Below are 25,167 nucleotides of genomic sequence, written 5' to 3'. Positions count from 1 at the left end.
TCACTTTTGTGACGCACTCCTGCAATGCGTTACTTTTGTGTTTAGAGATATGTCAGAAATACTGACATATCTGTAACTCCTTGCGAATTGATTAGTCATATATTAAATATGACATATGTGGAATGTCATAAGGAGTGCGTCCAGATAAGTGACGCATCGCTATTTTCACGTAGCGATGCGTCACTTTTCAGAAATGAGGCCTCCAGTTTATTCACTGTGTCATAAATTTCTTTTCTAACACTCACCTTCTTTCAGTCCTCCTACTTCACTTCCTTTCACCTCTCATACCTTTCTGTTCTTTCTTACTCATTCTCCTTTCAATTATCAATGCACTATATTTCACTTACTCTTCATTTTTTAAGATTATAGCTCTTTGATGAGAATTGGAGGTAGTTCTGAAAAGAACTTTTGGTTTTCTTCTTTTAACTGAAGAGGAACAAAAACAGGGAATAGAAACTGCTCAACAGGAGCAAAAAGAAAAGAAAAAAATTAGGGGTGGGAAGGGCAGTGATGGTTCTCTAATGCCCGAACCATGAGCAGGACACTTTGCTCCCCATAGGTGAGGAGTTGATTGCAGTATCTGCATCTGACGACCCCATGGTTGAATGCAGGTTGGATGTTTGCTACCTGCCCCTGAGATTGGTCTCTTCCAGAAGAAGTTGCTCCTCCTGTTGATGTAGAGGGAACCTCCTGTGCCAGAGCCCTGACACTTTCTCGGGCAAAATTCTGGGGGTGCCTGGTCTCCACATGGCGAATCATCGTGAAGTTGCCAAAAGAGTATTTTTTTAGGGGGTTACCCCGTGACAGGACCTTTTTGCAGATCCTGCACTCTACTTTTGGTGCATTCACCTTCTTCTGGCCTTCTGGAAACTTAAAAAATTTCCAAATGAAATGTCCCTTCACCTTTGGGGTAGGTGGCTCTTCATCAATGAAGTCATCTTCACTGCTGGATGATCTGGCAGCCATGATGAACCAAGAAAAAAGGAGCAGCAAAAAAGCAGGTCTTTCAGTCACAAAAGTGAAAGAAGAAGTGAAGGAAATGGGTGGGGATTTCATTCATTGTAAAAAAAAACTGTTAGCAACCAATGAAAAGTGTTATTTTAGGGTCACATGACCCGACGCGCTTACGCTGCGCGCTCGGGTGCACTTCCGGGTGCGTTTACGCTGCGCGATCGTAGGCGCTTCCGGGGCGCACACGTGGCGCGATCGTAGGCGCTTCCGGGGCGCACACGTGGCGCGATCGTAGGCGCTTTTGCGTGCGTTTAGGAGCCGCGCACGTAGGCGCTTCCGAGGGCACGTACGTTGTGCGCTGAAGTGACGTCATCAATCTTTAATAGAAATGCATAATCATTTTCAATATTAAAAAAAACAAATTTTATTTGTATGGTACGAAATGTTTTGCATTATTATTAACTTTTCATTCATATTTTTTTTTCACGAACGACAGTTGCGCTCTGGGTGCGCTTTCAGATGAGCTCTCGGAGAAGCTTACAGGAGAGCTTAGCTGAAAGCTTCCAGGAGCGCGCACCCAGAGCGCAAAAGAAAAAAATTATAAAAAAAATGAATACTTAAAAAAAACAGCAAATTGTAAAAAAAAAAAAGGTTAGAAACTCGATATACAAAGGAATTAGCATTAAAAAAACCTATGAAATTCACTGAAAAAACCATAGGTTTCACACCAGTTATAGTTAGGAATTAGCATTTAAAAAACCTATGAAATTCACTGAAAAAACCATAGGTTTCACACCAGTTATAGTTAGCTGGAAATTTTACTGATATAAAACCATTGAAATTCCCACGTTATAGTTAGTCGGACTCACTATAACTTGCGCGTACAATGCACTGCTGATGACATCACTCATGACATCACTGATGACACCATCCTTGTGACAGAGTGACAGACCTAATTTCAGTGTAATGTAACGCTTGAAACACATATTCAAAAATAGAAACAAACATTTTCTAAAAAATGGAGATACCCAAACCAGTAACAACAACCAATTCAGTAATTCCACCATCTATATACACATCCACTCATTCACCAACAGTTCTATATAGTCACTCATACATATACTCACTCATCATATGTAGTGATACACCTACACATCCTGTTACACATCAGCAATCATCCAAAAGTTACTCACACACATACTCACACATGCAAATAAACTATTAAACATCCATTTCTTTGCATATACATTTATACACACACTGCCACCTTACTTCTAAGGAAACTTACCCATACTTACTCTCTTAAACAATCACTTATAGAAACACATACTTATTTACACAGGAACTCCTACAATCTCTCACTATATATACTATACTCACTTATATACATCAATACTCACATATACTAGATTAAAACATATGTCGTTACTAATGAAGACACTAGTGAGACAGTCATTCACTCACTAACACACACATATATACACTCATCCACCCATACAGTCCTGCACATATGCTGTCTTCAAAACACATACAAACAGTGAGTCAGTCACCAACCCCATGCAGCCACTTATACACAAAGAGAAACACTGATACAAACATTTAAATATTTAAACAATACTCGCTAATATATGTATTCACTAAGATACACATAATATGCCAGTTACCCAACCAATTTTTTTTAAAAAAACATCCATTTACACACTTATTTAAACATTTATTCTTCCATCGACCTTTACAAATACATATATAAAACAAATTTATTTTTCAGAAAGACACACATTCACTGGATGGTCTCATCAGTGATGTCATGAGTGATGTCATCAGCAGTGCATTGTACGCGCAAGTTATAGTGAGTCCGACTAACTATAACGTGGGAATTTCAATGGTTTTATATCAGTAAAATTTCCAGCTAACTATAACTGGTGTGAAACCTATGGTTTTTTCAGTGAATATATATATATATATATATATATATATATATATATATTCCAAATCCTGTGTTAGAACCCGCGTTCACTCCACGCTGAAACCAAACAGGACACGGACCCAATTCTCTTTAGTGCTTCAAATGTTTATTGCAGCCAGATGTCAGAGACGCGTTTCGCGGCGCGAACGCCGCTTGTTCACTCGACAGATACATTTGAGCGCGAAGGCTTTTTAAAGTGACAGTGGTATTGTGATTCAATGACCACGTGATTTTCTAGAGTCATAGACATGGAAGAAATACATATCTTTCTAGTATAATCCTCGTAAAATACATTTCATGTGCTGCAGGTTAGAACCTTAAAAACTTGATATATGTAAAATACATTTATACTTAACAAGTTTATCATAGATTAAGATTCATCAATATGTAAAATACTATTTGTAGGATTGTGTTAAATTTTTGTAAAATACAATAATCCATTAACCCATTGCATCACTACTATTTTCCTATCAAATATAATTTCTTTTTCCACGGCAATTGACAGTAAATTTTAAAGTGCTCTGTGGTGATGGTGCTTCCACCTGATTAAAAAAGATTTTCATATCTTATTCTTTGTTTTTACTTTCCATATATTCATCCACTTTTCTATTATCGTTTCTTGTACCATTTCATATATATTTACATCCTTTTTAACAGTTTGTACGTTCCATTGAAGATATTTTCTCAATCAATCTTGTTTATATACATCTTATATCTCTTTTCCCATCATCATCTGTCATATTTCCCTGCTTTTCCATCATGTGTATTGATTTTATATTTGTCCTCCTCTTCCAACCTCGGCAACTTTATATAGTGACCCCTTGATTTCTATGCTATTTGTTAATAAAAACATTTCATAAAATATTTATAAAATATTTACATCATCCTATATAATTCATATATATGCACAATATTTACAGCATACTGAAATTAGTATTGATCAGGGATGTTGTATCTGCATTAATATACATATCATTTGTCTTGTTGGAGCAGTTGATCAAATCCTTTTTCTTTCTCTTTTTTTGGATCATACACATATTTATTTGTATACATGGTTTTAATAAGATAAGCACGTGTACATATCTTCCGTAAGATTCAATCCATTAGGATGTTTTGAATCCAACAAAAGAATATACCGCGTTTCTAGTTTTCGTAACTTGTTTTCTCGGTCCCCACCCCTCCTGTTAGGAGAAATCGCATCAATAAGGTAAAATTTTAACCCTTTATTATTGGATGCATGGTGCTTTTTAAAGTGGCGAGCCACCGGATACGTGTTGTCCATATTTGTTATGGCTCGTAGATGTTGTAGTATACGTACGTGAGCCTGTAGTTTGCTCGACCCTACGTAGTTCAACCCACATGGGCAGGTTAAAACGTATACTGTATACTCGGTTTTACAATTCAGCATTTTATTGATCACATAGGGTTTTGTTCTGAAGGGGCTTAGATAAGTTTTTGTATTTACACCATGTGTGCAGGCTTTGCAAGTAGGACATCGTTTAAAACCCTTCAGGTTCTGATACCAGTTTGGTTTGCCAATTATTTCTGGATCTGACACCACCAGTGCATCCCTCATTGAGGGACCTCTACTGTACGTAATGGACACCCTCTGCGGTAGCAGGGGTCCTAATACTGGATCGCTTAAGACTGTGGGCCAAGCATCTTGGATAATTTTTTGTATAGTTTTATGTTGTCTGCTATATCCTACAACTAAACGAAAAGTATTCACTTCCAGATCCCCTTGGCTTGCCTGTGAACCTGTATTTGGTTGATCAGACTTTTTGGTTGTTTTACCAGCCAATAATGTCTCTCTCTCAGCTAAGTTAGTTTTTGCTATAGCCTGATTTATAGTCTTATTAGAGTAACCCCTGACTAGGAATCTCTCCTTACTTTCTTGTCGGGCTAGCTCTAATTCTTCCTGGGTACTGCATATCCTCTTTATCCTTAGCATTTCGCCGTAGGGAATGCTGTTCACTAAATGATGGGGATGTGAACTTGAGGCGTGCAATAGGGAGTTCCCTGCCGTTTTCTTTCTGTGGAGTTTAGTTTGTAAGGTGTTATTAATTACAAACACCTCTGTGTCTAGGAAACTCACGCTTGTTTCACTGATCTCAGCCGTGAATTTTAAATTCAGATGATTATTATTTATTTCATCCAAGAAGATTTCTGCCTCTCCCTTTGTTCCGTGCCAGATTACAAATAAATCATCTATAAATCTTAGCCATATTTTGACTTTTGTTCTTACAGTGTCAGCATGTACTCCTCCCAGGACCAGTTCCTCCCATTTGCCCATGTGCAGGCATGAATAGCTTGGGGAGAAACTAGCCCCCATAGCTACGCCTTGTATTTGGCAGTACAATAGATGAATAAACATAAATATATTGTTGTGTAAACAAAATCTAATCATTGCTACCAGCATTTCATTGTGTTGGTGAAACATGGGAGCCCTGTTACTCAAATAATACTCTACTGCTTGCAGACCGTCTTCATGCTTTATACTGGTATATAATGATGTTACATCTATTGCCATCATGATGTATTCGCCATTCCACTGAAAGTCCATTATCTTGTTTAAAAAGTCACTAGTATCCCTAACATACGACATTAATGATTTAACATGTTCTTGAAGGAAGAAATCAACATAGACCGATGTCTTTTCCAGTAAACTGTTTCTTGCACTAATAATAGGACGTCCCGGTGGTTTATTGCAGTCCTTATGTACTTTAGGTATAAAGTATATTGTTGGCACTGTTGGATTCTCGTTTTTTAGATACTTATACTCATTTTCGCTGATGAGGTTTTTATTTCGCCAGCTCGATAGTTTCTTATAATACGTTTGGTACATTTCTTTCAATTTGCTAACATCAGTTCTGGAATAACATTGTCTATCATTTAGCTGTTGCATGGCCTCTTTCATATATTCCTCATAAGGCCACAATACTATATTTCCCCCTTTATCGCTGTTATGGATTATAACCTCCTTGTTTGTAGAGAGTTTTTTCATTAGCTGGAAATACATGTGATCTTGGTTTCGATGTCTTTGCATGACAGTACTTGTACCAAATTTTTTGTTCAGTTTTTTTATTTTTTGAGATACAACTTCATGAAACGTATCTATGGCGTCATGCAACATTATTGGGCAATACTTTGATTTTGGTTTAAAATGTGTTAAACCTGCTCCTTTGCTAAGTAGTGTTACTGCTCTTTGTTCTAATGTACTGGCTTGACCGCTCTCTTCATTCCATAAATCCTCCAATTCCTGTTCCATGTCTAACTCTTGAGACGCTGTCATGGGTAGGTGAGTTTCCTCCATTTCTTGTGAGGATTTCTTCATAGCATATAACTTTTTTAACTTTAACTTTCTCACTCCTTTGTACACATCCATCCGGGTGTTAGGATAGTCAAAGTTGTTTGGTGGACAATATGATAAGCCCAGACTCAAGGTGTTCTCCTCTTTCTGTGTTAATTTCAAGTTTGACAAGTTGATTATTGTTCGTTTTGTTTCTTTTTCCAGTAATTCCTTTTTCTTCGGGGTTGATTTGGATATTTGCCTGTGTTTTGCTGCATTGCGCCTTTGCTTGCGTTTGTGGTTTGCCTGCTTCCGTGTGTTTGAGAGCGGGTCATTGGTCTCAAAGTTGCCATTCATTGAGCGGCTAAAATCTCCATCTCTTCCCCCGGCGATGGTGTCATTTCTGTCGTTGTTGTGGGCGCATTTCTCAATTCTGAGTCATCTTCGCTATTAGACGTATATTGATCACTGGATATGGTTCCAGCTTCTTCCTCTGTAGGTCTTGACTGAGCGCTGGCTGTAGGGCCTTTGCCTCGCCCCATTCTCTGTTGTTGTTGTTGATTTTTTCGTATATTATCAAATTTTCGGGCAAAGGTAATATATATATATATATATCCAAAGCTGCAGTTTCGCTCTGAACCCCTGCCCCTTGCAGCGGAGGGCCCAGACGGGATAGCGAGTCCCAAATAAATCAAAAGTTCATCCAAAACCTGATAAAGAAGGAATGTCCGGGCCAGCTTTTGCAATTCAGTGAGCTTTTAATGATAGCTCCACTTGACGCGTTTCGAGGAGAATTTCCTCTTGATCACGAGCGTGAGTGTGAGTAAATCATAGGTTTAAATACAGTCACATAACATTTGAAATAGTGAACAGACTCGCAGGAATTAAACATTACGAGCTACAATGCATCAGTCAGTCGCAGTGATCAATAATAACGTGCGGTGAAATGAAATAAAAAATTAAAAATAAACATTGGCATGCACGGAAGAAACAACCTGGTGGCGGAATATGGGCATATAAATCAAATGCGCTGATTAGTGACAATAATCAAAACGATACCAACTAAAGACATATACTTGGTAAACAGAGTTGATTCTTCTAAGGGTGGTCAGAAAGGGTAATTGTCCACCTGACTAGGCGAGGTACATAGTTCAGTCTCATTACAACTGTTCAAAGACGAATCCACTAGGGAAAGAACTCAATTACGCCCCAGTGGGCAAAGCGTCTATCATTCTGGGCATTGTGGTAAATTCACAGCCGTGAATCAAAGACACATGGATGCAGGAATAAAAGTTTCGATCACGCCCCAGTGGGCAACCGTGGACAAATTCCAGCATGTGTCCACAAATGAACCCGTGGATGACCCGGGGTACCTCTTGCAGAGTGATGAAAAACGCCGCCAGTGCTCCAATTCATACATGCTCAACTGCCATACGTGAGTTTTGGTCAAGTGACCGTGCATTGAAATCTCTTGTTACTCCTCACAGAGATCTGGTGAAAGAAATAAAAGCAACGTGACTAAATGTGAAAAAGTGACAATAAAATCGCATGAATGCATATTACAGAACACAAACATCTCACAAACCAAAAGTCTTGTGAGCTCAAATGACAGTCAACTCAGTATTGTTATTCATGAATGAAACCAAACACATGCATTCAACCAAGGTGTACTTCCAGTTCTTCATCATGATTGTGTCCTTCTGGCTGCATGGTGTGGTATTTGATAATGAGTTTGGATTCCAACCTCCGGAGTTCCTGAACTCTGTCTCCTCCCCTTTCTCTCACGGGGACTGTCGCCAGAACACAAAAAGACAGGAGGCTGGCATTGCTCTTATGGTGGGACTCAAAGTGTCTGGCTATGGGGTAGTTCTTATCTTTTTTCGTGATGGCCCTCATGTGCTGCAACACTCTATCCTTCGCTGCAAGTTTGGTGCTGCCTATGTAGTTGAGCTTGCAAGGGCAATTAAGGGCGTAGACAGCATGATCAGTGTGGCAAGATGTGTGTGTCCGGATTTTGAAGGTGTCAAGATCTTTGGACAGTTTAATAGTTTTAGTGCTGACACTGTGTTTACACGCCTTGCATTTCCCACAAACGTAAATCCCCATTACTGGATTGGTTGTTGTTTTCTTGGGGATCAAAGTAGTGCAAACGATGTCTTTTAGAGATTTGGCCCTTCTAAAGGTGATCTGGGAATAGGGACTGGTTACTGTAGCGAGGTCTTTGTCCAACTTCAGGACATTCCAGTATTTGTCAAAGGCTTTCCTAACCTCCCTAGCTTGACCGTGGTAGTCAGTGATGAATCTGGTAGTGTTACTTGAGTCATTGGCAGTGTAGGTCTTTTCTTTGAGGAGGTCTTTTCTGTCAACTATATACATATATATATTTTCCACAAAGAACCAAAGCTTCAGAGAGCACACTATTTTCAAACACAGTTGCGCACGATGGTTCATGCTTCCTCAAGATAATTGTCATGTGCCTTACGCGTTTCGGAGTATTCCTTCTCCTTGATCACAGGCTGTTCTCGACAGGGACAGAAATGAAAGCGGCACCATTTTGACACGTTTTTATTCATGACGTCAGTAATTTGCATACATTTGCATGATGGTACTTTGAGTCAGTGTTTTAAACTATAGTAGTCTGGGGTGCCTCTTTCTATGTGAGTTAACCTTGGTAGGTTCCGTACTCAGTCCGAGTCTTTGATTAACTTTATAATGCCCTCCAGTGGGCCCCCAGGACACGATGAGCCATCACCGGTGCTGTTTGAAAATTCCAAGAGGAAACTCAGCATAGTTCAATTGTTTCCATGGCCCTCATTTCGGTGGTGCTTCTCCACAACAAGGAACTGCCGCCAATTAATTTTCCACAAAGAACCAAAGCTTCGGAGAGCACACTATTTTCAAACACAGTTGCGCACGATGGTTCATGCTTCCTCAAGATAATTGTCATGTGCCTTATAAATATATATATATATACTGAAAAAAACATAGGTTTCAGGCAGGTTATAGTTAAAAATTAGCATTTAAAAAACCTTAGAAATTCACTGAAAAAACTATAGGTTTCGTGGGCGTTATAGTTAGTTGGACATTTCACTCGTACAAAACAAGTGAAATTCCCCCGTTATAGTTAGATCAGCTGACTAACTCACGCCCCTGCAATGCACTGCTCATGGTGTCCCATATTACATAATTCATGGCATGGTCAGTGACATCACTGATGACATCTCAAATGACAAACCCTGAAACCTATGTATTTTTCGGTGAATTTCTAAGGTTTTTTAAATGCTAATTTCCAACTATAACGTGCCTGTAACTTATGGTTTTTTCAGTGAAAAAAAATATATATATATACGTGCAGCACTCGAGTACTTCTCCGGTCTTTAAAACTCCGGGGGGCATATTCTCAAGGACACATCGCTGAGTTAACAGCACTTTATCGCAGCCAAAATGATAATACATTTAACGCATAATTCACAAGCTGGTGCAAACAGCCTATATCACCAGTTTACCAGCGATAGCAGCCTAAAAAAACATTGTCACGGATGACCACGGCAAATGTCGCTAATGAGATTTAGAGTAGGCGTTCCCGAGCAAAAATCAGCAAGCACACCACTTCGCAATATTCTTAAAGACCAGCAAGATCGGCAAAGAGAACACAAAACAGGCGATAAGGTGAGTTAGCACCAGGAAGTTTACACCTGCTCTGACCCAGACTACAACCTGCAACATGAAAGGGAGCCCAGCCCACAGGCACACCTGAACGACAATAGATGCCATGGCACCAATGATCATGCAGCTTGGATACCTAAGAGTGCCCGACACCCCCTTGTCCGCCATGCCCCCATGACCCCCCCAACAAACAAATGTGACAGAAACCTTCCAAAATCTGGAACGTAATAAATTGGCTGATGTCACACAATTATAACAATCAAGATGCATGTGAAATTGGACAAATGAGAATCACTGTCATCTATGAATTTACAAAGAAAACATTTTATTTAAACAAAACAACAAAATAAAAGTAGGTACAACCATGGCGTGTCATCCCTAGACAATCTGTGAATCACAGCCTGCTAGACAAAAAGCAAGATAAGATTGTGCATCATGAACCTATCAAAGGAGAGGGAGAGAGAGAAAGAGAGAAAGAGAGATCGATTGAGAGAGAGAAAAGGAGAAAGAGTTGAGAAAGAGGAAGAGAGAGAAAGTGTGAGAGAGAGAAAAAGAGAGGAAAAGTGTGATGGAAAGAAAGGAAGAGATGGAGAGGGAGAGTGAGTGCCAACTTTGCAGACAAAACCCAAACCGCTCACCTATCCACCACCGGTGTGTCTCCAACCACGTGCCGGGACATACTGCAGCCCTCAGGCTTCTCTTCTGAACCATAGTAGAGAATCAGTAATGGCAGAGTACATACAACTGCACATGCCTTAATCGCTGTCCTGCCCCTGTGCACCCAGGCTGCTGCACACCATCCACTCCCGCTGCCCAGAGGTGTCTATCCGCCCCTGCATACCCAGGATGCTGCACTATATCCACTCCCGCCGCCAAGAGGTGTTTGCCTGCCCCTGTGCACACAGGTTGCTGCACACCATCCACTCCCACCGCCCAGAGGTGTCTGCCCGCCTCTGCGCACCCAAGCTGCTGCACGCCATCCAATCCAACCGCACAGAGGTGACTGCCCTCCGCTGCACAAATAAGCCTCTCTGCTCAACTTCTGCCACCAGCGTGTGTCCAAGAGGGCCTATCAAATGCTGAAGCATGCTCCAAGACAGAGGCCCGCGTCCTTAGCAACCAGAAGGTCGCGCATTTGATTCTGGTTCTTGATATTGCAATGGCTGTAAAAATATCAATGCACCGCACCGAGGAGTCATCTCTGTGTGGCGTACATGCAGTCCCACTGAGTTTACAATTCAAATGGGGTCTTGATTGCTAGGATGGTGTATCCAGGCCTATGCATCCTTGCAGGCTGCACACCTGCTCAGCTCTGATAGTACTATCTCAGTGGAGCTCAAGTCATCGCCACGTGGTGGGAGGCACATGTCGGGCAAAGTGCCACAGCTGCCACCAACTCTGTATACTTCAAGTCATGGGAGAGAATGGAAATGGCATCCAGCACGTGCCACCTGCCCTTTTTATTGGAAGGGTCAAATGTCCTGTGACGCCTGTGCTGCACAGGTGTGGTGTGGGTGTAAACCAGCCGTGAGAGAGTGGCTGTGGCATGCTGACAACTATACCTGCGATCAGCAGATCACTACAGGGAAGACCTGGCACATGTAGTGTTGTTGTTCCTTCCCTGTAAGTGTAAGCGGAGTGGGCTGGCTGAAACGCGCATCCTTCACGACTTCACCAATATGGCCGTTTGAATCCATGCACCCACCGAGATAGGTTTATTTTAGTATTTAATAAAAAAGAATACATTATATACTTTTAATAACAAACACAAAAAATTACAAAAACTATTTTAGCATGTCAAAGTTAGAAAATATCACCCAAAAAAAATCAAAGTTAAAGAAAAATATAAAGATTTAATAAACATTATAATTTGAAATTAGAATTTAAAAAACCTTAGAAATTCACTGAAAAAACCATAGGTTTCAGGGACGTTATTGTTAGTTGGACATTTCACTAATATAAAACAAGAGAAATTCGGCCATTATAGATAGTAGAGCTAACTATAACTCGTGCCCCCGCAATGCACTGCTGATGAAGTCACATATTACATCACTCATGACATGGTCAGTGACATCACTGATGGCATCATTGATGACATCTCAAATGACATCACTGATTACATCATAGATGTGATCATTTTATGCAACTCCTCACACCCTAATATAAGATTTGATACACCCACTCTAAAATACAGACTACCATTTTTTAAACCATTGACAAACCAATAGACAAACCAATTGCTGAATGTCTGCATAAGGGAAACATTTGGTACCCCTGTGCATAGTCCACTGCAAATCAGTCCCGTTCTGGCATGAAACTGCACAAAGGACATGAGAGTAACCTCCCCCTTGTCCAGACCATCTCCTGAGAGGCTCCTCTGAATCTGTCCTGCCCATTCCTGTGCGTACTTAAGTGCTTACCTGGTTGTAGGATCCTAGATTCGTTGTGGACAAGATTCAGAACGGAAACCATTGTGCATTTGCAGGAACTGCAACACTGCTGACCAGTCTCCCGAGCTCCTACAGACTCCAAAAGATTCAGCAACACAGGAGGGGGGTTTCTACATTCCTCGAGATCTGAACTGCCCTCTTACCGAGTTTGACGGCAGTATCTCTCATGGGGGCTGCAATACTCAAACCCGTGTTCACTGCATACTTTTGCAAGTGCATGTGCTTGTTGGCAATCATGTGACAAGTGAATTGGGCTCCAGTAGCCCCAACCTCTGGCATTATTTCCGACAAAGATCTTCACCCACCTCACACTGTGTGCTCCTTGGCCTGTTGTTTTGTAAAGTTGCTCGAGGTCCTCTTGCGACTCCTGTGCCTCCGGTCTGTGGGTCCAATTGAAAGTCATCTTTGTTTTCTTTGGGCTCCCCTGATACCTCTGGGCTTGCCCTGACTCCCCTGCTTGTCTTTAGTCTCCCGGACCTTGCTGGTCCAAACCCTACACTTCCTAGGCTGTTAGTGCTCCTGCTGGACATCAAGCCCTCAGCACTCAAAAACCTTTGTGGGACAGCTCGCATCTGGCTCCTGGTCATCCTCAACACCTAGTCCCCACCTGCAAAGTCAAGGTCACCGTCAACTATCCTGAAGCACCCGACATCGGTGGGCATTCGTCTACAGAGTCCCAGGTCACTCTCAAGTGACCCAGACTCTGTCCCCTCTGCTTTCAGGCACTACTCGACAAGAATCCATTTTTGGATTTCAACAGACACTTTCTCTTCTTCCAGCAGCAACACTTCCTCAAAGTCCTCCATTGGGTTCAACAGCGGTTTCCAATGCCACTTCACACCTATGCACTCATAGGACTCTGGGTTAGGTAACTGGGGTACTTCGGTATCCATGGGTGGGGTGGCTCTCCAACCTTCTGTCTTCCACAGGGTTTCCTCAAGGTTTACATGGAAGGGTCCCTAATCTTAAAATTCCTATGGGGTGGAGCTTGCCGCAGCACAAGATGGCCATGTAGAAAGAGAGCTCCGCGAGCTGTCAGCATCACAAAGCATAAATTCTAGCAATCACGATATTAAACTGCCTGCTTGCACGCACAACTGATGTTGCTAGAAAAGAGCTACTGATCGATGACGTTTCTGTGAGGGTTGATGCCTTGGAACACCCGGGAACCGCGGCAGGCCACACCCGCTGAGCAGCTACTTGTGGAGCCAGAGGCAGGGTCGAGGCATCGCTATTTGAAACTGTGACCTGAGAGCTCCTTGGGATCTTCCGACGCCACCAGTCATCCGAGATGCCCACTCTCGGCTGCCGCGGGGTGTCCCTTGCTGCCATTGTGAAATCCTGTAGCCTGGGCGCCTGAACGTGGTGCACAGGCACATTGCGCTGTTGCGGGACCCAGCGGGCACCAAGCTGACACCCCAGGGAGGCGGCGCTGTAGCTCCTAACACCACAGGCTCTGGGCTGATGACTCCATCTGTGGCCTGCGTGGGGGTCATGTGCCTCATTCCTGGTGAGGAGGGTGGAACGGACCCCCTGGGCAGCACAGATCTCTGGAACTGGGCCTTCGGATTATCACCATCTGCTTTCCTGTCACCCTACTGTGGCCCACGATTGGAAATGAGATCAGCGTCGCCAGAGGGAGAAGCTCTATAGCTGAACGGCGCGACACGGCCCACTTGACATTATTTACAGGCCCCCGGTGGGAGACATGAAGGCTTCACATCCACCACCATTCTGGGCTGGCGTGGCTTCGCAGATGACTTCTCTGGATTCCCTGCGGCGCCTTGTCAGGTGAGAGGGCCCGCAGCATGCGCCTAGAGGCGGGGACCGCTGCAACTCCCCGGTTTCTTTGTAAATTGGGCGACCCTTGACGGCGGGTGCGCTCCGGCTACTGCGGGTGGCACTGCCTCCTGCCTCCACATTGTAAACAGGTTTGGAGGGGATTGCTGTGTGGACGACACTGCAATTCCCCTGAGGGTGTCCTGACCATGTGTTTACTGAACACTGTCCTTTGAGCGGTGGGCCCCTTGCTAGATTGGAGTGCTGGGAAGACAAAGGTTCCTATTTTGTTCAGCTGCCTCGCTCACCATCTACAATCTGGGTGGACTGTCTCACCCCTTCCTGTTCAGGAGCTGGCACCATGGGTAGGGTAGACAACACCCAAACCAAATGCCCATTTCACGCTAAAGGTACCAAAACTAAAAAGACAGAGAGGGCGCACTCTGCTGACTCTGGAGCAGACCACTTGGAGGATGATCCGAATGAAGTCAAGCAGATGTTTGCAACCATACAGAAAAGTCTGTTGGCGATGGATGGGAAGATTGACTCTCTGGTATATCAAATGCACAGGATGTCGTAACACCTAGATAAACAAGCAGAACGCACCGCCAGGGGGGTGCGTTTGCACAGTGGTGAAGGGACGGGGCGGGACTAATGTAACATGTGTGGACTTATCCAATCAGTCCACCAAAATCCAAGCACTTATACATTTACCATGCACTCTCCTTGCAGTACTTTAATCATCCATTTAGTACCAATGCACTCATGCAATGACCCATGCACTAACTCATGCACTGCTACAATAGACTGAGCACTATCCATGCTGTCCAGCCATCGCCCTCCAGTGCCCCTGCACTCCTTCAATCACCCAGCCAGCACCATGTACTTATCTGTCCACTCCACCAAAACCCAAGCACTTATAAATTCACCATGCACTCCCCTTGCAGTACTCTAATCTTTCACCCTCTGGCTGGAAACCCATGACACCTGTCACACTGCGCATGGTTCTACAGGGGTGAGCCTTGGGTTCCCCCACAGCCCCAAACAGAGACATCTGGATGAAGAAGGGTTTGCTAGGGGACCCCAAAGTCAGTTTCCAACAGCCTTTTTATGTCGGTCTGACCGAGTCAGAAAGGCTGTCGGAATCCAACATCGTAATTTGTCGATCAGAAACACTGTCCATTGAGGTGCACGAATCGGTTCTGACCGAATCGGAGTTTCCAAATGCTGGTCAGAACTGAGTCGGAATGACTCAAACACCCAAACTGTGGGATGTTTATATAAAGTGAAAAAAACAATGCCTACTATGTCTTTCTTGGTGGTCATGAACATAAAAAACCCGAAGACCCAGCCTAAACGGAAAGCCCCTTCTACTTCTATAAAGCCAGCGGTCCTCTGGTGAATTGTGGGCTGGGTAGCAGTTTCAGGCAGGGAGCCAGCTTAGACTTCACCATCAGAAACCAAGTGGTTCCTGAGCCTCTAAATGAGGTGGGGCAAAAAGTGTAAAGCTGAATAGTTGCTGGCTTTTACAGGATGACCTATTAGTGCAACACCCTCAATAAGACTTGGGTTGTTTGTATATATTTAGTTGTTTTCTGGTAGTTCTCCCCAGAGTGCGAGCAATACCACATTGTAGACCCCTTGCAATGTTCAACTCATACTTTTAGTCGCAAACAGAGAGAACAGCTATACAAGACTCCTGTCTATTTTTGGAATATATTACAGATGCTCAGCTGAAGTCTCTGAATCACATACATAACAAATATTACTTGCATTAACCACATTACTCTGTATTCTGAATCTGTATTCAAATGTTGTGTGTTGTTTTGGATTGAGGTGATAACCAAAAGCAGAGCTCATTGTCCTGGCCTGTCCGGCGGCACACATTTAACAGGGTACACTGGGCAAAGACCGAGTCAATGAACCTTATCACATGGAATGCACTACCCCCAGCACAGCTAAGAATTCCTCCCTGCTCATGGGCAGTGCAATTGTGTAAATAGGACAAGGTGTTTTTAGCTTACGGTCTACTTTTTACTTTACAGGTGACAACTTGGCCTGCAATTTAAAGGGAGGTAGGGATCCCTATGCAGATGGGTGCAATAAATCACTGCACCCACCGACAGGGAGGTGCCTGGTAGATCAAAAGGTTCGCCTTTCTCTTCTTCCAACTGACCCACACTGTGGAAAAACTGACTATGCTCCACCTCTTTGCAGTGCGCAGTCAGTGCCTCCCCTGATTGCTGCTTTGCCTCTGCACCTGCGTCTATCACATGGCATGAGTGCTGATGCAAAGTATTTCCAAATTTGCACAGGGCCACATCTGTATTACGGAATGTGCTGCATAAAGATCTGTGATTTCTTCTAAAAAATGTTGGTTGCAACCACGGACACTTCTGATAATGCAGTCAAGATGCTATTCTGAATAGGCTTTTACAGTCACTAGCAAGCTCAATGACATCATTCTTGCAAGATGGCTTCCTCTCATAACTTTGGGATGGGATGCACACACCATGGTTATTGACATTTTGAAAGGGGTAAGACCAAGTTCTTGATCATGTTCAAGGCCGCTTCTAGATAAGATGACTTGATAAGTGTCTTCTTCTCAGAAACAAATGTATCAAAGGCCAAAACATGCACATTATGTGGGGTAGGGAAGTGAGTGCCCAGCTGGCTAAAGATACTGTACTATTGTGACCATGCCAAATTGGTATTTCTGGTCTAGGTACAAGAAACACGGCATGGCTAAAGACAATGCCTTGTATACTTTGCCCACAAGGCATGATTACTGGCCATACTCTGCAGGTAGAGAGGGCACGGTACTGGGGCAAATGCTAGATCATTCCTCAGTGAGGGATGTCATCAATGCTTCACCCCCAGCTATGCCAATTTTTTGACGAGCTAGTGGATGGAGTAGGTAATATGACTCCAGGATCTGAGTTAATTGACTAATCATATTGTAGAATGGCTATGATATATGGACAATTTTCATGTGAATTTGCATAGGAAATTAGATGGTTTTGCTGACTTTGTGAATGTGATTAATTCCATTGACTTGTATTTATATTTTTCTTTTACAATGAATAAGGAGGAAGTAATATTTCTGAATCTTAGGGTGATGTCACGGAAAGGTAAGTTAACAACTCCTCTCTATTCAAAATCAACAGCAGGCCACACTGTCTTTATTGTAAGGAGTCATCATCTTAATAATCTCAAGTCCACTATCCCCCTATGGGGCCCTCCTGAGAGTAGGGCATAATTACAATATCTACTTATCATTTGAAACAGAATGCTGTGTGTTGTGTAGATGTTTTTTAGATAGAGGTTATCCACAAAGATTCATTAGAACTTTACTTAAAATGTTTGCTATGTTATGTGTTGTTAAATGAACTTTCTGAGAGATAGAAGATTTGTGGAAATGTTTATATATTGGGGGAGCCTATTTAAATTAGTGGAAGCCCCCAATATGAAGCTGCTTCCCTGAACATAAAACGTGAGAACACTTAGGGCTCAATTCATACGTTGGAAGAAAGAGTATTCCATTGCAAAGGAGTACCCTTTTCCCTAATATGATAGTCTGCCTGCCCGATTTAAATGTGGCGGACCATTAGTGTAACAACATAGGAGAATACACTCTCTTTGACGTTATTACACCCCGCTGAGGGCCTTACAGAGTCAGGGTTGTTGGTGGTTGACCTGTATGTCCGTGCACCTAATTTAGATAGGTGGACATACCGATCAGTTTTGCCGACCTGTCACTGGCACAAAAATCCCGCATTGGGGTTTAGTTTTTGAAAAGTCATTTTTTTTACGTTTGCCGTATGGCTCTGTCATGTTGAAGGGAGTCGTACAGCAAATGGATAATCCAATGGCGGGAATCACCTCGAAGTTAGTTCCTGTTAATGTTCTGAATGTCCACTGGTAAGATAAACATTAAAAAATTTAGCAGTCAGAACCTCTGCCAGGACTACAAAGTCATTTTCTTCATTGCGCTGGCCAACCGCAAAAAATTACATCAGGCAGTTAGTCTTAAATTATTTATTTAAAAAAAGGACAAAGATGAAGAAATGATGTGTTCTATTACAACTTTCAATAGTACTAGAAATAATTTTAAGAAATATTATGTAAATATTGGGACATACTGCAAAATGATGGACAATCAATGATAAAATAGTGAATAACCCAATAATAACATTTTGCATTCCATAATCCCATATTGATTTTTTTACTCCACATTTATCTAGGGAAACCTTCAAAAGATAGTTGCCTTAAAACTAAAGGCTTTAAAGAGATGTAGGAAAGGTGCAGTATCTACAAATAGCTATTATGTATGGAAATTTGATATTCCTCATCTGAAAATGACATATCTCATTAAAATATATGCGTGATGCACAGCAGATTTTCCACTGTATGTTCTAAAAGGCCCATGCATGACTATCTATATAAGACTCACAATATTTTATGTAATTAAGCCCATATGGAAACAAATAAGAGAAATCAAATCAAATGACATAAGCTACCCTGATTCACATCATTTTGCTCAGTTTCACAAAAAGGATCTAAGTATTTGTCTTTTTTATTTGATAGATGGTGCAGTAAAACCATAGCATAAATAAATCAAGGAGCATGGAATCAAAATACATTTTTGAAGTGAAGCACATACATACTGAATGGCTCAATATGACTGATGAATTTTCTGTAAATATATGTCATTAGTCAATGATCTCTTCCTTTTTGCTAGCTTTGTTGATCTTGTTTTTATCAATTTAGTGTACTTGTTTTAAACCACACTTGGGGCCAGAAGTGCAATGCTTATTTCAGGTAATAATCTGCACAATTAGCAGAATCAGGCTGCTTTAAACTGGAAAAAAGCATTTTCCCATGTACCAAACCCTATCATAGGATTCGGCAAAATATTACTGAATTGCAAAATGGGTTAGCATTTCGATATTAGGAAGGGGCGTAATTAGGGTGTCCCTTTCTAATCTAGCAAGTCGTGGCATGTGCCAATGTTTTGCGACCTGAATGCAGTTGAAAATATTTAGCATTTTACTATCTACTTTAAGTAGGTGGTTAGCTATTTACAAAGGGGTAGATATCCACAGGTGACCCCTTCCCTTTGGTTAATGTATGCAAAAACTATTTTTAAGAGCAGGCAGTGATCCCACCGACCACAGCCCACTCTTACCAAAATTATAAGAAAACCATTTCAATTTGTTTTTTGAAATACATCCTGTTTTCCTTTAAGGAAAATGTGCAGCATTAAAAAAAACGCTGCTTTAGTTAAAAGTAAACACAGACATGGTAGTCAAAATCCCTTTGATTTTAGAGATTCCCAATGGGTAACAATACCTCATGAATATTAATGAGGTAGGTCACTGTTGTACATAGCTTTTTGGGATTAACTAACAATAAATCACAAACATTTGCTATCAGGTAACCGCAAACCTGAATCTATATATATCTGACCTTTGGTTATCAAAATGTTTGTTCTAATAATTATTTTCTTTTTACAGAGAGGATGTAAAATATGAGAAACTGGGAGCAAATGGAATATTGTAATATTTTTGGCTTACAACGAACACAGAGATCAATTGACCCTGTGATATTTTTTAATCTTAGATTTGGATAATTTCCTCTTCTGGCAGGACTGTTATTATATTATGCTGATGTAGAGAGAGGAAAACACTAGGTTTTACTTAACACAATATGTATTTGATCTCCTATGCAGTATGGAATGTGATGTACAGTTGCTCACTTGGGTGGGAATTTTGGGTATTGATACTTTTGTACCTAAACACATTTTATATGGTTTGTGTAACATTGTTATGTATTTTGGTATTAGTGTTTGAATATTGTTGTTGTTAACTAAAGAAATGTAATTATTGGTAATTAACTTCAAATGTAATCTTTGGTTTATGTTTATATTTGGCTATTCAAATATATATCCAGTGATATTTATGTTAAGCAAGACTTGCTGGAAGTAGTTGTTCTATTTTTACTACTCACAGTAAAGTTTGAATGTTTTTGTACTGAGGATAACTCCAACAAACTATGGGGGTGATGACAATAGCGGACAGACTTAAGTCCATGCGCCATCGTTGCAGGTAGTTGGACGGTCCACCTGTAAGGTGACGGTCCCACACATGAGATTACGATGCGACCGACACCCTGGCGATCGCATCATCTATCTCTAACAGTGTGGTGGGTTCTGCTGGATGCAGGACCCACATCAAAGTCTGAAATGCTCTGTTTTCCATTTATGCAGCACGCAGTGCCTGCCACCCAGTGCACAGCCAAATCCCCCAGCACATGGGGGGGGGGGGCGGTGCAACAGGCCCCAAAAGTAAATCCACACCATGGCAGATTCACCGCAATCGTAATGATCCCCTGTATGTATACATATGTTTATGAGCATACATATGACAGTGTAACTTTCTCTAACACCAAGTAAGGAGTCCAACTAAATGAAAGCAATTTGGTACATCAAGTAAACATTATTACTTATGGTATAGGCCATTAGCAATATAAAGAAAAGAAAATACATGTTAAGGAGTAAGATCACATCTTTAATATATTGGATTTCTGTAGTCACGGCGGACATTAATAAAATTTTTATTCAACTGAGCTCTAGAAATTTTAATTTCCTTTAAACTTTATTCTACAATAAACCTAATCAGAGTTGACTTTGTATTACATTGGATATCCCAAGCTTAAAAAGTAATTAGTGTCGGAAATTCATGGAATTGTAAAACTAAGAAATTCAAGCAGAAGGATTTTCCACTCTGAAAGGAACAATTTAATGTCTAAGTCTCTTTAATTTTCTTCCTGTGGCTCGCTTCTCTGCCCATGAGGCTTTCCTTTTTGTTCATCTCTGGCTTCAGCAACATAATGTAGCATTTTGGGAAAAATATGCAAAAGACAAGGGAAAAACTGGAAGACAAAATTGCAAAGCTTTCCAAAGCCACCATGTACTTGCCCTTAGTGCTGAGATAAGCTGGAATAAAAGAGAGCCACACACTGAGGAAAGCGAGCATGCTGAAGGTGATGAATTTAGCCTCATTAAAACTGTCAGGAAGTTTTCTTGCCATAAAAGCTACTATGAAACTAATGGATGCCAGAAGCCCAAGATACCCCAGCATACACCAGAAGGCTAAAGGAGAACCCTCATTGCACTGAAGTATGATGAGTCCTGGTTGAGATTCAATGTTGATTTCGGATCCAGGAGGAGAGATAATTAACCATGAGGCACACAAGAGAACCTGAATGAACGTAGAGCCACCAATGACCGAGTAGGACAGTTGTGGACCAACCCATCTTCTTAGGTCACTGTTGGGTTTAGTTGCATTAAAGGCAACAACTACCATGATGGTTTTTGCTAAGATGCAGGAAATACAAAGAGCAAAAGAAATTCCAAAGGCGACCTGACGAATTAGGCATTTGACTTCTGTAGGATAACCAATGAAAGCCACTGAGCACAGGAAGCACTGAGTGAGGGAAAAAAGTAAGAGGTAGCTAAGACTGCGGTTGTTGGCTTTGACTATGGGGGTGTTTCTGTAATAGATGAAGAGTAGCAGGATAGAAATCGGGACTGCTGAGAGAATACAGCTGATTACTGTCAGGCTGGAGCCCAGTGACTCTTCATAGGAGAGAAACTCAGTAGGCTTCAAGATGCACTGGTTTTGCTCAGCATTTGGCCACTGATTCCAGGGACATTTGAAACAATCCACAGAGTCTGAAAGCAAGAAGAGGTTTTTAGTGATCGCTAAAGTTTTTTTTATGTAGGAGTCATAAGCACTTCTATGTACGTACCTGACTGGTTGGTGATCTCTCCCAGGGAACATTGAATGCATGAGAAACAGCAGGCAGGCTGTCCTTCTTTAGAAGCCTTTCGAAATCCAGAGGGGCAGCTGGGAGTGCAAATCGATACTGGGTTCTTGAAAGAAAAAACAAATGCACCCAAAGAGAGCATGAATTTGTTTAATTAGTGTTTAGGTTTAGAGTACACATTGCCTTTCCCAGTCCTTTTTAAATCTTGCTTGCCATTGCCGCAGTTGCTTGAATAATTATTGCACAATGGTGACTCTATATTCTGATACCACAGATGTTATCACTCCAATTTGTGCTCAATAGTTTTATTCGTGTCTGCTCACAGTATTACCTGCAGAGAATACAATTAATGTTGTGCCTGTGAGTGTATGTTATAACAAAACCTATGTGAATATAGTTCTCTGATAACATTTAATGTTTAGTTATTGTGGTACAATAGCAACTATACAGTACAATCCAGCCAGTAAACGGGGTACCATATGTGTGCAACACCCATCCCCTACTTTCCCTCCCCACATCTGCATAAACCAACTTGAAGCTAATGATTTTGTCCAAAAAGAAAACATGCACCCCCTCTACTTTACTATTCCTGTCATAACCCCCACAAAGTCTCTCAATACATACACCCTCTTGTTCTGCTGTTCTGCTGCCATCCCTTTCGCCCTTCCATCCTCATCGTTGTGCAAAGTTAACCCACAATTCTCCAAACTTATGCAAATTGTCATTGGGTCTGTATATTATCTTCTCAAACTTTGCTGTGTCATACATATTCTTCAACTGTTGCCCTTGGGATGGTACCTATGTAGTTTTGCACAGTCTCACAATCCCCACCTTCGCTGTTGCAAATGCAGTTGAGAGACACACTTTATATGGTACAAAAGGGTAGGCAATGCTGAGAAATCAAGCAATAGAACTAAGTGTACCAGAAACCACATGTCTCCCCCTTTTCCTCACATCTCCAGCACAGCGAATGCACACTCAAATGGGCCTTCTGGGGTCAGGCCGGTGTCCAGTGCCACCAAGCCCCAACCATTCTCAGTCATCAGCATCTCCCAGTCCTCATCATCAAATCTAATACCAAGTCTGTGTTCCTACCATTACAGTAGTCATAGTGCTGATCCTTATGAATACACCATGTCAATAAGGAGAGTATAAAGTCCTGGTACAATGCCTCCAAAGTTCTTTGATGTGTGCAGGTATTTCCATATCTGGGAAGCTATGGGCAGATAAGTGGACCTACTGAGGGTTGCCTCCAGGTCACTGTTCAATTGTGTATATCTACACAGGTGTATTTATTTTTTGCAGATCATATAGCGCAAACTCGACCTGATGGTATCAGAGTGCTTTACATGAGCACCAGTTCCGATACACAAGGACACATTATTATATTTGTTTTTGGTAGGCACAGAGGGATAATGTAATTTGCCCAGAATCACAGGATGTTTAACCGATGCCAAGCCTTGAACCTGGTTCCACAGCCCCAAATTTGGTAGTTCTGGCCATGAGTCCACATCCTCTCCCCTGTATAAGTTTGCATGCAAAATCTGTGCTCGTCAAAAGGTACAACCCCATCTACGCTAACCATGTCCACCAAACATCTGATATTACAATTTTGCCACATTTGCCAATAATCTCTGCTCGCCCCGAGCTGATATGCCACAAGAGAACCTCTGAATGCAACGTCACTGGGCATTTTACTGCATCCTTCTCTCCACTCTAAGACTTTGAGATGTAAAACCCCCTGTCATTACCACATCCAGATTTCTATACATGTTCCTCACCCGTGTCAGGAATGTCAATCCAAACACATTCCATGATGTGGAAAAGCTACCCCCATTCTATTCTATCACTCTATCAAACTCTTTCTCCACACCTAAAAAACTAATCTCCTTCTCATCAACATCCTCATGTACCTGCCACAGACTATAGGGCAAGAGCCTAAGTTGGTTAGAGGACACCCTCTCCTGTACATATCCAATTTGATTCAGGTGTATCAGGTAAGTCATACATTGATATGGGTGACTCACCAAAATCTTAGCTAAGCTCATGGTGTCCACATTTATTAGGAATATGGGTCTATAATTAGTGCACTGAAATGGGCCCCTGTCCGGCTTTGGAATGAGAACAATCCTGGACTTTGGAAAGTCATCAAGTAATCCAACAGAGCTCTCTGATTCCTGGAAAACCCTCACAATATGGGAGTAAGCAAGGGTTTACCCATCTTCAATTTTTCGGCTAGGTTCCCATTTTCTCCCTGGGCCTTACTGCCTCTTAAATCATCATTAGCCTGCATCTTCCTCCTTTGTGATATCCACATATAATTGAGCTGTCCACATACTAGGGAGGGGCATATTGTCCAAGAAAAGTTTCTCCACCGCTCGCTCCACATTGGGATCCTATCTGTACAATTGGGAATAGAAGTGTTTTAATTCCCTAAGAATATCATTGGTATGAGTGAGAAGAGTTACATCCCTGTTGTGGACAGCCGGTAGATTCCACCCCTTTCAACTGTAGGGCCAGATGATACCCTGCTTTTTCACCCTAGTGTAATGTCGTTGTCTCAAAAGAAGGCGTGCCTTTTCTGCCTGGGTGGCATACATACCATATAACTCAACGAGTACTCTAAGCAAGTCAGGAGTGGGGTGTCTTGCATTTTGTTTTGTGAGGGTTTTCTCCTCTGTTGGAATGTGGGTTATTACTAGGGGTAAGTAGGTATCTACCACGAGTAATAAGGCCACAATCACAATATAAGACCTAGTTAAGGTCTCAATAAGTATTTCCTTGTTGAGCCATTGGTAGCTGGCTGCGAGCAGGCAGTCTTAACTTAGGAGACAGGCATGTAAAACATTTCAAAAGCATCTAAACCGTAAAAAAGTAAGACTCAACACACAATAAAAACCCAACACCAATTTATAAAACATATAAAATATCTGTATGACTAAAATGACACTAAAATGAACAAAATCCATATGTATATGAATTTATAAAGAATAAAAATAAAACTAGTGCTTATAAGTCAATAGCTCTCAAAGGGTTAAAGAAGGCTGTGTTGGACCGGAACAAAGTTAAGAGTCCAGTCCGCCCTCAATGTTACAACTTTGCACTTACCTCCAGAAGTGTTTCTTGATGCAGGAAAGTGATCCACAGCACCACCTAAGGGTTCTGAAGCTCTAGTTTGCCTCTTGGGGCCTGGGGCTCCAACTCCTACCATGCGCCTGGTCAATCCAAGTGAAATC

General features: G+C 41.8%; 1 protein-coding gene across 1 annotated transcript in view; it reads right to left on the bottom strand.

The window, feature by feature from the left end:
- Positions 1-20,907: 20,907 nt before the first annotated feature.
- Positions 20,908-25,167, bottom strand: part of LOC147678535 (extracellular calcium-sensing receptor-like) — a 75,504-nt gene continuing 71,244 nt past the window's right edge. The window contains exons 5-6 of the mRNA XM_086945679.1: positions 21,914-22,037; positions 20,908-21,836 (exon numbers count right to left, since the gene is read on the bottom strand). Of these exons, the coding sequence (XP_086801805.1) occupies positions 20,908-21,836; positions 21,914-22,037 (1,053 nt within the window). The remainder of the gene's footprint in view (positions 21,837-21,913; positions 22,038-25,167) is intronic.

The sequence above is a fragment of the Lissotriton vulgaris genome, chromosome 12, assembly GCF_964263255.1.
Source record: "Lissotriton vulgaris chromosome 12, aLisVul1.2, whole genome shotgun sequence".
Taxonomy (NCBI): Eukaryota; Metazoa; Chordata; class Amphibia; order Caudata; family Salamandridae; genus Lissotriton; species Lissotriton vulgaris.
Note: the sequence above shows the minus strand (reverse complement) of the source record. Positions and strands in the feature narration are given on the sequence as shown.